This window comes from Falco rusticolus, chromosome 8, assembly GCF_015220075.1.
Source record: "Falco rusticolus isolate bFalRus1 chromosome 8, bFalRus1.pri, whole genome shotgun sequence".
Lineage (NCBI taxonomy): Eukaryota > Metazoa > Chordata > Aves > Falconiformes > Falconidae > Falco > Falco rusticolus.
The window spans coordinates 22,319,846-22,334,669 of NC_051194.1; the positions used below are offsets into that span (position 1 = coordinate 22,319,846).

General features: G+C 42.9%; 1 protein-coding gene across 2 annotated transcripts in view; it reads left to right on the forward strand.

Annotated features, from left to right (window-relative positions):
* The window catches only part of ACVR1 (activin A receptor type 1), a 68,001-nt gene that overhangs the window by 50,094 nt on the left and 3,083 nt on the right, over positions 1 to 14,824 (forward strand). For both annotated transcript variants that reach the window (XM_037397518.1, XM_037397517.1), the window contains exons 5-8: positions 342 to 441; positions 2,765 to 2,911; positions 5,401 to 5,676; positions 8,879 to 9,076. In XM_037397518.1, coding sequence (XP_037253415.1) covers positions 342 to 441; positions 2,765 to 2,911; positions 5,401 to 5,676; positions 8,879 to 9,076 — 721 coding nt within the window. The remainder of the gene's footprint in view (positions 1 to 341; positions 442 to 2,764; positions 2,912 to 5,400; positions 5,677 to 8,878; positions 9,077 to 14,824) is intronic.

The following is a 14,824-nucleotide window of genomic DNA, read 5'->3' on the forward strand; positions in this document are numbered from 1 at the left end:
TGCGAATGATGCTTGATTTGTTTGCTGTTCCTTGTCTTGTTTGCAAAACTTCCAACAGAAAGTGATTACGCCTAAGTTACAGCTCCACTACCAATCTCTTCTATGCATGGGATGTTCTTTGAAGTGCTAAAATCTTGCTGAATAGCATTCTGTGGCCATCTGTATGGTGATGGCAGTGGTTTGTCTTGACCCTGAGTGACCAAGTGGCACACCAGAGCCATTGAGATACTAATAAACTTTAACTTAACCTGTCCTGTGAAGTGGTGTGCCTTTGTGTATTTAAATGGGGAGAAAATGTAGTTTCTCATAGGTTGTAAACTTCTGCTTTTGTTTTTGAACAGGATTTATTGGACCATTCCTGCACATCTGGAAGTGGTTCTGGACTTCCTTTCTTGGTGCAAAGAACAGTGGCTCGCCAGATCACACTTGTAGAGTGTGTAGGTTAGTATAATTCTTGTTTGCATCTAGTGCCAAGTCTTGGTAGCAAATGCAGAATGAAAGCTTTATATCCCATCCTAATCAACTGTTTTTTCTCAGTCGCTTATACAAAACTTCTCAGGCTTCAGCTTATGGCACATGTCTGGGTTTGGAAACTGGAGTGGAAAAATTCCTGTCAGATCTGTGCAGAAGAAAGGGGCAAATATCACCTGAGCTCTGTGATTGAAAAATAAAGCTTTGTTCAATAAGGCAGTGTTAAAAAAAACACAAACTAGGCTTGTTTGCGTACTTTGTAAGCTAAGTAAACTATGTTTTTAAAAAAGCAAGCTCAATTTGAAGTTTGAAACTGTCAAACTGTGAAACATTGGTTCATTAAATGGTGTTCAGTTAGAAAGCTTTAGAATTAGAAAAGGATCATCTGGATTTGAGATCTGGAGTTAAAGCATCAAGCAAAGCGGCTAATGGGGCATTGGGAAAAACAAACAAACAAACAAAAAACCTACACCAAACCCCTGTGGGTTTATGCCATTAAAATGGGAGCACGAATGTTTTGTAACTTACCTGCTCTGCGCTGTTGTTTTGGGACTGTGTAGGCGATGATGTACTGTTGCTGCTCTTTTCCCCCTTAAAGAGAGAATCTTTCTAGTAATTCTTCCCTAAAACTCTTCTGGGTCTTTAGTTTTTTTCAGGACTTCAGGATTCATTTTAAGGATCTGTGACGTTTTTCTTCAGCCTGTATATATATATATAATGACTTGAATGGTGTTAAATTGGAGTTTAGTAGTTTTAGGAAGCATTTGGGTCAAAGATACCCTGAGGCAGTGACTGAGCTGAGATGCCATACTGGCACTAAAGAGGTGAGGAAAGCATAATGATTGATTCCAGCAGGAAAAAAAAAGGACTGCTTAAGTATGTTCTGTGCTGCTGCTTCAGTGGCTTGAACTCAGAATGGGTTAACATTTTCCTGTAAGTCACTAGAAGTTTTAACTCATCAGGATGTTAAATCAAGTCTGACTAAAACAGATGAATCCGTGAACCTAGAGGGACTGGGCCTACTTTTCACCAGTGTTTCTTTGCTTTTGGCTTATAGTATGTATTTGAGTAGGCACAACTGTTCACACTTGCATTAAATCCAAGCGTACATCCACTGATTCTCTGCAACTGTAGGATATGATATGTATGATGATTTTGCCTGCAATAGACATTTTTCTGTGCGTGTATATATTTGTGTGAGTAAGTGTGTGTGTCTGGAATTATGCCTGCTCCCAAGTTAACTCAGGCTGGCGCTATTTCCAGACACCATGTGTTTTAGCCTGTAGAGCAGAACCAGATGAAAGCACTTGTGCAGGAAGCCTCTTCTGGGTGGTGGCATTGAGACATTGGTGTTGGGTGTCTCTCTTCATTTGGTTATACCTGCTGCTGATTCATATGTGCCTCTAAAGAACACTGAATAGCATAACAATGAAGGGCAGAGTTTAGATATTTATAGTTGTCAAATCTAGCACAATTTGTTGCATGAAGTCAGAGGCTATTGTAGGTGGACTGTGATGAAAATGGCAATGACCAGAACTTGCAGTCTGCCTAGTGCAGGATGTTGCTTTGCTTTTGTGTGCTTGATAATTTCATACGTTTCTTCTAAGCTATTTGGGTAAAAACCTTAGCATGCAGACAGTGTGTCCTGATCTCCACAGAGCAGGATTGGGTTTGGTGGGTTTTTTTTCCCTAAATCCTTTTTAATTGTTGTTTGTGGCTGGATTTTCTCTTTTGTTTTTATTTGGGGTTGGGGTTTTCTTGTTGTTGTTTTGGGTTTGTTTATTTTATTAATTGTCATTCTGCATTTTGTGTGTCTGGCTGTACTGACTGTTTTTTACAAGGGCTGATGGTGTAACAGAGATGTAAAGGCTCTATCCCCCCAGCATTATATATCCTTCCTGTCCTCCTAACTTCAGAATTCATAGATTTATTTGTATTGTGTAGAATGACCTTGTAGTATGCTGCCCAACTTGTTTAAGCTGCAGAAGTGCTTTCGTTGCTGGTGGTTGAATGATTACACCTGCCCAGTACAAACACTCTGTCCACTGTACCAGCATGCAAGGAGGAGAGATACATACTCTGAGTTTGTAGTTGAATCAAACAGGAAAAATTAAGGGACAGCGGAGCACAGCATGACTATGACATAGTTTGACTACCCCTGCAAATACTTTTTCCCACTTCAGTGTGATACTTGGGCCATGACTGTTGAGTTTCCATCGTATTAGCTAATTCTGGTCCTTCTGTCCTATGAAGATTATTAGTTAACAGCTTTGTGGGTTTTTTCCCCCACCAGGAAAGGGCCGTTACGGAGAAGTTTGGAGGGGTCAGTGGCAAGGAGAAAATGTTGCTGTGAAGATCTTCTCTTCTAGGGATGAAAAATCCTGGTTCAGGGAAACTGAATTGTACAACACTGTATTGCTGCGGCATGAAAATATTTTAGGTAAGTAGGACAACCATATTCATGTATCCTAGTGTAGCTGCTGTAAAGGTGAATTAACTGAACAGTTGACTTGCAGAGCACTGCAGATTCACCAGATGTCTTGCAACCTTTGAGATTAGGTTTTTGTCTTTGTGATAAATAGTTGAAGGGAAATTCTAAGGCAGAGCCTTGCCAGGGGGTGCTGAAACCTCAGTCTCAGCATAGTAACTATGAATCGTTGTCCTCCTCCAATATTCTAGCAAGCAGCAGTCAACCAGATTAATCAGTTGTTAGCACAGTGTGTAGAAAAGAATGGAGGTGACACAGACCCACATGCTAAGAACTCGCCCTTGCAGCTCTTCTTGCAGGGCAGCCAAGTGCCAAAAGTGTGTTGCACAGTGTGTTAGGTGGGGAAGTTCTAGTGGATCTGTTTCCTTGTAACTTCAGTTTACCTGGGCAAAATGAAAGCAGAAAAAGTGGAGAAGAGTTTGTAATATAGAGGTTTAAATATTTGAATACTTTCCATTGTGCCTGAATAAAGTGCAGTATGAATCCATTATTTTTTCTGTTAAGTGTTCTGCTCAGGGTCAAACTAAGCTCCCTTTGGTGTTGAAACTTCAACTATAGTTGCCCCTTTATGATGTATCTCATTTCTCTGTAAATATGTCAGTATGATGATTTTGAATTTTCTGCATCCCTTGTACCTTGTGTGCTCAGTTCTGAGAGCTTAGAAAATGGCTTTTTTGTGTTGTGAGCCATGGCTGAAGTTTAAGCAGCCCTTTTGAATCCTTGTAGACATGACCTTCTTTCACTGGTGTGCTACCTTTACATACAAAAGCAGCAGCATATTTTCTGCCTGTTGACAATACCTCACCCCCAATCAGTCTGTCTTCAATCAGTTTTACTTATTTAGTTTTTCCCTATTCTCGTTTCCTGTCAGAGTGTGTTCCTTGGCTCTATAGGTCACCCTGCTAGATGTTTGTCTGATGTGTCCTGAAGCAGTTCCTTTGTTACTACCAAAACAATTTGATGGCCTCCTGAAATGTGAATTATTGAACTTTCCATCCCCGAGAGAGCAAGTAACTTGGCTGAAATTACATTACACATTTCCCATGTTCCTCTGTGTGTATTTAGTCTTTCTTGATAACTGTCAAATTTGTTGGCTATTTTATAGAGGTTTTTTAGATGTGATATTAAACAATATTACAGATTACAAAAGCATCACATTGTGCAGAAATCTGACTTCAGGAGAGAAAGTAGTGACAATGTCATATGTGGGCTTTTATTGTTCCTCTAACTTGGGAATGAAACTTCTGTTGCTTCCCAGCTAAAGCTGTTGAGGTGAACAGTGTGCAGATGCACGTTGATCTCGGAGGTAACAGGAAAGGAGCGACTCCTGAGGTTTGAATGCAGTTTTAAAACACCACATTTTTGGAAGCATGAGTTTCAAAGAGACATTTTCCTCTGTTCCTTTGTAGAAAATCATTGTGAAATATGGCTATGATGCATAAAGGGGGTCTGCCTTACTTCCCTGGAAGTAAGTTGCACACTAGTTGAACTGTCTGGTATTTGGAGTAGAAGAATTATTATTCTTTGTTTTTCGCTACGCTGATCTTCCAGTGCTGCCACATGCTCCTTAGCCATCTGCTGCTTCTATCCTGTGGCTCCGTTGCGAGCAGGTGAACAGCTAAGCAGATCAGGCGTTTGGAGCCTAGGGCAGCTCAGGGCAGTCCGGTGGGCCTGGGCGGCAGCAGTCCCTCTGCAGCCTGTGAAGCAGCTGGAGAGTGCTGGAGAGCAAGTTGTTGTGGGCAGATGTGCTTTTTCCAATCTGTGTTTGGTCAGAAGGGTGTGGTGGTACCTGTGGGGAACAGCAAGCATTTGACGTGTGGGGCTGGTTGTCAAAAGTACTCTGAAAAGAGTTACCTCGGATGTAAACGTGAAGCTGGCACAGCATGGGGCGTCTGTTGGTTGGGATGTGGTGGGTACGTGGAATGCACGTGACCTCGGTGGCCTGCACTGGTTGCTTGTTGTCCAGAAAAATGGGAATGATTACTTGGGACCTATCTGTTGGAGGTCTTGCTTCTTTCCAGCATGGTCCTCTTGAGTGGACAGGTCATCTTGTTTAACTGGAAACTTCCCCACTCCTAAGTCCTTCAAAAAGAAGGAAGGAAAAAATACTTTTTTTTTTTTTTAAATACAATGTATGTGGTCCTAACAAGTAGATGTGTTTGGTGTGACTGATGAAGTGCATTCTTGTGAATAGACTGAAGAGTTCCAGAGTATGTCAGCTCTTTTTTCATCATGGTAATAATACCTGCAGTCTGTTTTCAGTGCAGTACAATAGTGGAAAAAATTTAATTAAATAGCGTTTGAAATGGCAAGAGGGGCCTGGTAGTATTGATTCTTTTCTTGGGGGGTGGGGGTGGGGGGGTGGGGTGTCACTCTTGTAAGAACTTTGTCACTTTATTGTGGTGTTTCTCCTTTTTTCTTTTTCCTTCCTCTCTTCCTAGGTTTTATCGCATCTGACATGACTTCCAGAAACTCCAGCACCCAGCTGTGGCTGATCACCCACTACCACGAGATGGGGTCCCTGTATGACTACCTGCAGCTCACTACCCTGGACACGGTCAGCTGCCTGCGCATAGTGCTGTCCATAGCTAGCGGCCTTGCACACTTGCACATAGAGATCTTTGGGACCCAGGGGAAGCCCGCCATTTCTCATCGGGACTTGAAGAGCAAGAACATCCTCGTTAAGAAGAACGGGCAGTGCTGCATCGCGGATCTGGGTGCGTGGGGGCAGCGGGCGCGGGTTGCGCTGGGTCAGCCCCGCCGCCAGGGGGCGCCTGGCGCCCAGCTACGGCCGGGCCGGCGCCCCGAGTTGGCCCCGGAGGGCGGGAGCGAACCGCGGCAGAGCAGGAGCCCCGGGTGGCCATCGGCTGGGCAAAATGGGTGCCGGGAGGTGGGAAATTTGGTGGTTTGTTGGTTTTTTTTTTTTACTGAAAATTGCACCGTGTAGCTCCTGTCACTTTTGCCTGAAGGGCAGGAGGTACGGGGAAAAAGGGAAAGCCACTCACCTGGGCCTTTTAAATTTGCAGAGGGAATAGTAAGTCAAAAAAGTGGAGCTGTAGGCTGGAAATACAAGGCTTTAGAGACTGGCTTTTAGATATATTTGTACCTCAGACCGAGGAGGGGGCAGTGCGTGTTGCCCTTGGTTGACATCACACTGATAAAGGCAGGTCTCCTACGTTATTTGTCTAGAGGTTTCACATACATGCAAGATAGTCTGAGAGAGCACAACAATAAACATTTCCCAGTTAGTTTCTGTGGTGGCAAAATAGCTGTTTTTTAAAACATGACATCCTCAGGCGTGCATCTTGACATGTTCTTTGTTCCTTATCCGTAAGGGAGAGTTACCAAAGAGTTTGTTGCTTCTGGCATATATCCATGCCCTTTTTTTCTGTATCTTTGTGTCTCTTTTTTTATTTTTTTTTTTTCCTCCTCTTTTTCAACACATGTACCAAACAAGAAAAATGGCACTAAGAGGCTGGTCAGTAGGAGCAGAGCAGATGAAAAGGTTCACTGTGGCTGCCCATAGCTAAGCTGCACTTGGGTTCTGTGGGTCACACCAGGTTCTGGGCTTGCAGTCTGCCCGTTAAGAATAGATGTCAGCTCTGAAAACGGAGAGGAATAAATGGCTTTGATGCACAGCTCGTAGCTGTCTGTTTTGCTGGCAGCCTGGGCGCTGTACGCCTGAACCGCAGCGTGGCTTGTTGTCTGTTGCCATTCAGTCTCGGTCCTTCTGGCTGGCAGCAGGCGCAGGAGCTTTGTGAATGGGCTGCTTGTCCTTCAGCGAGCGTGCTGGAACCCGGGATCTCAAAGAGCAACCCGAGTATCTAGGGTTGCAGTTACAAAACTGGCTGTTTCAAATATGTTCTAGCTAAGCAGAAACCGTGTGGTAAAGTCCAAGGATGGATGTCAGTCTCGCTTCAGTCTGTCAGCACTGTGGAAAAGTTCTGCCCTTCTACTTCTAAAGCAATTCACGTGCATGATAATAGGTTTTAGTTGAGCAACTTTATAGAGCAGCAGAATAATACTTAGACAAAATGAAGAAAAAGCCCAGCCCTCCTCTTACTCCCTCCTGCCCCTTGCCCCTCTCTATAGGGCAGTGAATGTCCATTCGAAACAAACACGGGTATTTGTGAGGAAGGTGCAAAGAATGCTAACAAACCTGTTTGCTGAATTTTGGTTGCTAGCAGATACTCCAGTATACTAAAGAGATTTTTCTGGTGTCTTGAAAACCAATGTGTTCCATCAATTTGTATTCCTGCCCAGCTTTTTCTTTTTTTTTTTTTTTTCTCCTTTAGTGAATTAGTATCTTAAAGTAAGAGCTTCTCTGACAAGCACAAGCACTTATGTGCCCTTAACTTAAATGTGCACTGAGATCTTCTGAGGTGAAAAGAAACTGAGGTAGTGTAATATCTGCTTCCTAACTCTCATAAACAGCACAGATGCCTCCATGATGAGAACCTGATTACAACATCGCTGTCCCCTGACCTTATTGCAACACTTTCTTAGTTTGTAGTGTGCAGGATGCTGACTTGTATCCCTCAGCCTTAAACCTTTGACCTGTCAATCTATTTAACCTTATTTGCCCAATTTGGATGGAGAATTATGATTTTTATCAAAGTGTTTTCCAGAGTCTTGATGTCTTCAGAGTTTGCCAGGAAATTTGTTTTCTAACCTTTGTTTCCAATGTGCAAATTCTTGGTTTTGTTTTTTTACAGAAGTATAAACCACACATATTGTATAATATTAATATAAATATAAAAATACATAAATGTATATGTGTGTGTGTAAATATGTCCTAGATATATGTGTGTGTGTGAGATACGTGTGTGTGTGTGTATATATATGACAAAAATATTTTTGTCTGGAGAGCAACCTTTCCAAATTACCTTCTTGTCAGTTACGGGGTTAGTAGATGGTATCTTTGTAGAGGTGCCATAACAGTTTTCTTAGCAGCTTGAAATTACTTAAGTGCATTTAAATTGTAGGAAAGCATTTCCAAATTTTTGTTATGTTGAAGTACAGTCTCTTTTTATTTTTGAAAGAAAGAAAAATTATTGACCTCATGACAGGCTAATTTTTGTATAGGACTGAGTTAAAAAGCTTTTTTAAGTTTCATCTAAAACTCATGTTAAATGTAAATAGTATATGTTATTCTTACAAGATTTGTTGAGGAAATTAGGGAGAGTTTGTGTCATCTTTTCTATTGCTTAGTTATGTCATGCACCTGTTGCTGTTCAATTTGCAGTACTCTCTGTTTACCATGGCAGAATGAGTACTCTGTGTGTTTCCAAATTTACAGTAATTTAGTCCCTCACATAATGTTCTTTGCCTAAATGTTTAGTAATTAGTAGAAACCAGGTAGAGTGGCTTTGACTGACTCATTTTAGATCAGCTTGAGGATGTTTATTTTTCAAGCTGCTGCAAATACGATGTTTTTTATTTTCCAGCTTCATTTTTTAACTTGTGTATATCCATCATGCAGTGTTTTTCTTCCTCTTCCCCACAGTTCGGATATATCCACCTACCCAAATGTTCTATAAATAAATTTGAATGCTGTGTAAAATTGTTTTCTTCTAAGTAACAGATGCTTGACCTTCTGTGTATTACGTGCCTAGAGCGCTGGTGACATCCAGTGGCTGCAAAACACTTAATGACAACATTTTGCAACAGTGCAATAAAATGCTTAATGATAATCCCTGAGGAGATAATTGGTCTAAGTCTATGGACACAGTGGCTGGTTTTGATAGCTAGTTTGGAGCTGACCCAGTTGGTCTTTGGACAGTTGGACTCTCAGCTGCTTCTTTTTAAGAAACTCTGATGGGTGTCGCTGGTCACATGTAATTTTAAATGTATGCTGCTATACTATTAAAGGGGACTTGACAGTAATTTCTTTTTTTTCTCCTTCCCCTCATCCTTCAGGCCTTGCAGTTATGCACTCCCAAAGCACGAATCAGTTGGATGTGGGGAACAATCCCCGTGTGGGTACCAAACGCTACATGGCTCCAGAAGTCTTGGATGAAACTATCCAGGCAGACTGCTTTGACTCGTATAAAAGGGTCGATATCTGGGCTTTCGGGCTGGTCCTTTGGGAAGTAGCTAGACGCATGGTTAGCAACGGTAAGTATTTGAGACTCCTTTACTTGTTTTTAGAAGGGGTCAAGTGAATGGTAATTTCACAGCAAAGAATCTGCCACCAAAATGCGTAGGATGCATAGTAAAATACTGGACCTCCAAAGTGTTTGGATTGCTGACGCTTTGCTGCCTGGGTTGAAGTTGTTGGTACATTGGGTACAGTGGCCCAATATCATCATTTCTGGTAGAGAAGAGAACTCTGCTACTTTCTAAATAATTCATACTGAATAGTCAACTAAGTTAAAATTTTAGATGAGAAAGTCTGAACTTTTTCCATGTGTATTAAACCATGGTCAGTACTTTAAGGTGGCTGTTTCTTATGACAAAACTTGAGGAGCAGAAGGAGAATACATAGAAAGTGAAGTGATCGGAAATCAGGGGTGTTCTTACTTTGCCAAGTTAAATGCACTCACAAAGCAGGACTCACAGTTCTGCTTGGGAAAAGGGCCACCACAGTCCTGTTCTGTACCATACAGTGTTGCTTCATGTTTCCTTGGCAAGGGTGTCCGGAATTAAGAACCTTTGAGCTGGGTCTCTGTTGGTGCGATTTTTTTTTTTTTTTGGCCTTGTCAATTCAGGAGTTCTTTCTGACTTCTGGACCTCAGGTTGTGCTCTCAGTACCCAAGGGGAGAGGAGAATGCAGAAGGCGCCTCTCAGGTGTGTCTGGAGACACTGGCATTGATGGTTGTTAACAGTGACATGTTTAAATCTGAGGAAATTCTGTATCGTCATACGCATTTATTTGCTCTGTGTCTGATTTATTCGCACTAAGTCCAAATTGGGGGTTTCTGCGACTGACATCAGACAGCGAGTTTATCTTCTTCTTCAGGAAAAGACAGCCAGTCATTCATTTGCTCTGGTACCTCTGAGCCTGATGGTAGGCTGGAACCTCACGGGGCAGGTCAGGCTGGTGCCTGCCAGTTTAGGATCCAAGTGCAAACTCGTTTGAAGGGGGCATGGTCAGAATGATAGGCAGTAGTCAGAGTGGCTCAAACTCTGGAGGATTGAGGGCTTTTGTTTTTTTGGTAGGAACTATTGCAAGTTGGAATTGGAGGGAAGATTTTGGAGGAAAGGGTTAAGATATGCTTTTGTGATGTTGAGAGCCAAAGGAGGGAGTGTGAGTGGTTTCTGGAGAGATAGGTACAAGGGAGCAGCGAGTGGACAGAGGCAGGCTGCAATAAGGTATGACAGCAGTGGCTCATGGTAGCTAGTACAGGGTAACAAAGCCTGGCTTCAATTCTAGGGGAAGTTAGGTACTTGCCTCCTGTTGTTTCTCATGCATTATCTCCCCTCTGTTCACTGACCCCGATGTGAATCCTGTCCAAATGATGTTATGTTGGGCTGTGGGGAGCGGGCAGGCACATGTACAACGGCTCTAGAAGCAAACAAATACTGTTACTCTGTTGAGGTACAGGGCTTCTTCTAAGTATGAACCTTTTCCTTCATCTGCTATCTGTTGGTGGCCAAAGTAATTTAATGTGAGTAAAAAAAGGGAAAAAAAGTATTGTTCCCGTGTTCAGCGTAATTCTCAGCACAGCAGCCATAGGCAGCTAGTTGTCTCCAGAAACACTGCAATGAGGCTCGTTACAAGAAGGCTGCTGGAAGGTGACACTTCTGAAAAGACTTGCAGACCTTCTAAGCTTGCTGGGAGATTCCCCGGGGCCTGGAGCACTGTCCCAGACCCCTGTCTTCCCGAGGATACTTACAAGGTGCTTAAACAAAACTGACTTGAAGGTAGCAAAATGCTTCAGGTAGGCTCAGGTGGCAAATTTAAAGGCTCCTTGTAAGCCTGAGAGCTTGCTTTGATAGCTCTGAAGAGATCCAAAATGGGTTCTTGGCTATGAAGAGAGCAGGGCAATCTATGCAGGTGCTCAGCTGTTTTGGACAGATGCAGTTTAACTTGTAGGGTCCATAGTGAGCAACTCCTGTCTTGCTGGAAGCTGGTGGCAGCCATGGGACTGACTCCAGGACCCGAAGGGAACTTCCATAAGCTTTCTGTGGAGTGGCTGGAGCTAAGCTTATAACCTCGTCTTCTCCCTACACTCTCTGAGGTGTTACTTGAAGACATACGCAGCAAAAGGAATAGGTATTGTTCTGATATAAGAACATAAGTCAGCTAAATCACAGTGTGATGATGATCTTGGGTGAACGTGTATGTGGTTACCCAGAGAAAGGAGGAAGGTCTCATGAACGCTTGGTATTAATTTCTTCTTACGACGTACTCCATTTATTGGCAAATGTGTGTCATAGGCAGTTACGAAGACTTGCTTGTTGCATTTCCCAATACTTGGAGACCTCTGGGTTGCAGTTCATGTCAGTGTGAGTGCCTTGAGAATTTAAGGTGTAACTTCATTGTTTTCAGTGCGGTTTTATATTCTGCACTTTGTCTCAGCAGCCTGTGAGCACTGGAGCTTACCAGTTGCCGTGGTGGGTTTGCTGGGCAGGGGTTGATTAATTCGCTGTGCGGTAGGTGATGCTCACTGCGATGGGAAGGGAAGCCGGCTGCGGGAGGGAGCAGTCTGTCTGCTGAGGGGCTGTGCTCGTAGCTGTGGGTGGCAGGACCGGCAGTGCTTGCAGGGGTACGTGCTTGCACAGGCACTGGGTAGTGCTGGCTGTTTGAACATAGCAGCTGGCCTGTGTGATGACAAACATTCACATATATAACACTGATAAGTTTTGTTTTAATTGCCACTCTTGAATTTTGAGTAGTTCATCTGGAATCTGCCTTGCCACAGGACTGTTTTGGAGGCTGGTCATCCTGTGTGGAATATTTAGATGTCTGGCTCTCTTCGTGTATGAATATACGTTTATACTTTTGTGTGTCTATACTGTACATACATAATATATGTATACGTAAAAAATACATGTAGTCTTACCTAGTTACCTCTTGAAATGAGACTTCCGTGAAACAGTACCTCTTATTTAGATATTCCTGTGCTGAAGTTCTGGTATGTATGTATTGCGGCAGTAACTGCAGTTCACAGAAAATGTACCTGAGCTACTTTCAACCGGAGAGCTTAGATCGCGCTGGCAGCTTCACCAAGATGGTATGGAACTCAGCATGGGCTGCAGACCTGCCAAAGGTGATGGCTAAATGATGTGGTACTTTGATTTAGGCTGAGCTCAGTGCCTCTGTGGAAGCACTTTTGACAGTAATACAGATACATCATGACATTGAGTCATGTCAATAAAGTCTTAAATTTAAGACAGTGGTGATACTAATGCCACAGTACATACTTCTAATTGCTCTGTATTTTTGGCTGTTGCCATAAGTAATTACACTTCCTTGCACTGGTTTGAAGTGGAGTAAACATTTTCTCTCTAATCCTAGTATTTAGCTGTGTGGAAATCATTACTTCATCAGGTGATCGCTCAGATAACCCTGTTTGATTTGTAGTAAGACTTCAGCACTGGGAGTGAGCATGCTGAGGTCAAGGTAGCATGCTCCTGTGAGATGGGTGATGGGGTGGGCCAGAGGCACTCGTCAGTTAAGTGTACTAGAAATTTTTGCTGCCATCTCGTTGCAGAGTCTGTTGCAGTGAGTCAGCCTGGTTTAGTGCTTCAGTTTGTGGAGACTCTGAAGTTGTAATCTGGCTAATAAGTCTGATGGCTTTTTAAAATTTTATTCTAATTTTTTTTAAATTTTTACTTTTACATGTTTAACTTTTTAAAATTTTGAATTAATTTTTTTAACTTATCAAACAGTCCTCGAGGTGACACAGTGATTCTCTGCACTTTCTTATTGTGGCTTAATGTAAGGAGGAAAATGTTATAGGAAACTCCTTCTGCACAACCAAGACTACTTACATATTGTCTTTGTGCTATATCAGGAGCCACTCAGCATTCCTTTCTGTGCTTGAAAATGTGATTTAAGCCCCCAAATCAGTATTTTACTCACTTAAAATAGAACAGTGTGTGTTCCTTGTAGAGTGGAGGTCGCTGCTTTTTTGAACATGCTCTCTTCCTAGTGTTCAGTGCCTTGCATCGTTGCTTACCCAGTGCCTGGCTCTGAGAGTTCTGTTCCTTGTGAATTTTCACTGTTGTTCCAGGTATTGTGATCTTGTTCAATATCAATAGTAACATCAGAAGCTGAAAGACAGTTGTTGCTCAAAGCCACCCCTGGTATGTGATCGTGTTATCTGCAAGGCTGTGTCTGTCGCTTCGGTGTTTGCATAGCCCGTGCCTTGCTCCAGCAGTTAGGTTCCTGCATGCGTAGGACAAGCTGATGTTACAGTAACAAAGAATAACTGTGAAGACATTTATTACAGTAACAAAGAATAAACGTCAAGAAAATGCCACTGTATATGCGAGTCCTAGTTGATTTGAGTAGCAAAAAGCCAGCAACCCGGGGGAGGGGGAGAATGTAGTATAAATGACAGAAGTCATTTTAAAAGCATGCGGAAAGCGGCAAGCTGTAGGTCGCGCTGACGGACCCTGAGGTCTGGCTCGTAGTGAGCGGCAGGCTCGCTCTCCCGGGGCAGTGGGCGAGGGAAGCGTGTCACAGTTCAGTGATGGTTTTGTGAGCAGGGCAGTGTGGGCTAGAGGTTGCAGTGGCTCGCTGGCACTGCCGACAGGCTGCTGCGGAGCCAGCAGTGGGTCCCGCAGGGACTGTGCTGTTTGCCTGTGGTAGATCAGAGCACTCTACTGGAGCAAAGGCTAGACCCACATAATTTCATCTTTATTACTGCACGTCTTATCTGAAATAGCTAGTTATATACCCTATACTTTGGAAAGACTACATGAAAATAGTAAATTAGAACCAGACACTCTCTTTTAGTGATAAAGTTAATCTGTAATGTCCTGGTGACCCTGGAAACATTTTCAGGGCTATATGACATAGCTGTGAAGTTCTGCATTTGACTCGTATAAAGCCACTACTTCATCTGAAACAACAGCATAGACAGTGTGGATACACAAGGAGGCTTTTTGTGTTCTTGAGTTCTCGCAATAAACTTTTTTCTGTGTTTTGCGAGGAAGCAGGAGGAGTGTAAAGGCAAGAGTTCGGCCGCGTAGGTGATGCTTGGTGTACGCAATTATGAATTAACCGAAGGTGGTGGATGGATGAGTGATGCTTCTTTACGCACTGTGTGATATAGTCTGTCCTTCCGCATCCATGTCAGAATACCACAGGGCAAACCTGCAGTCTGCTAGTTACTTTGCTATGGTAACTCACTTGCGTAGACAGATCTTTGAACTGTTCTACTGTGTTCTAAGGGAATTTCCTGAAGGCTATTTCCCTTTTCAACTGTTCATCACAGATAGGGATTTTTACAGAGTATCTATGGGATTTTGATCTTCACCTCCAACAGAACAAGAAAACTAAAACTCAAACCGCTGTAACAAAGTTTGAGAACCTCTTTTAAACTTCAGTATATCCAAAGCAACAGAAATTCTCCTGGATTTCACGTACATCTGACTGTGGGACAGCTGCCAGTCTACCAAAAAGCAGTTTTAATCTTCTGACCATGTTTCTACTGTACATAGAGGGCCTCATTTGCTTGGTGTTCTTCCAGGCTGCTGACCCAAATGCCTGTTTTTGAACACCAGTTTTTAAATTGGCTTCCTAAGAAAGTTGAGCTCCCTGTAGATCACTTGTGAGCTTAATCCACTGATGAAACAGCAGTGCTGCATGCATGTCTTAGAGTAGGCAAAAGGCTTTTTAGCCTGCCAGTTTTATGTGAGCTGGTTGCCAAGTTGAGAGCACACACACAAGCCCGTTTTTCAATGCAGCAT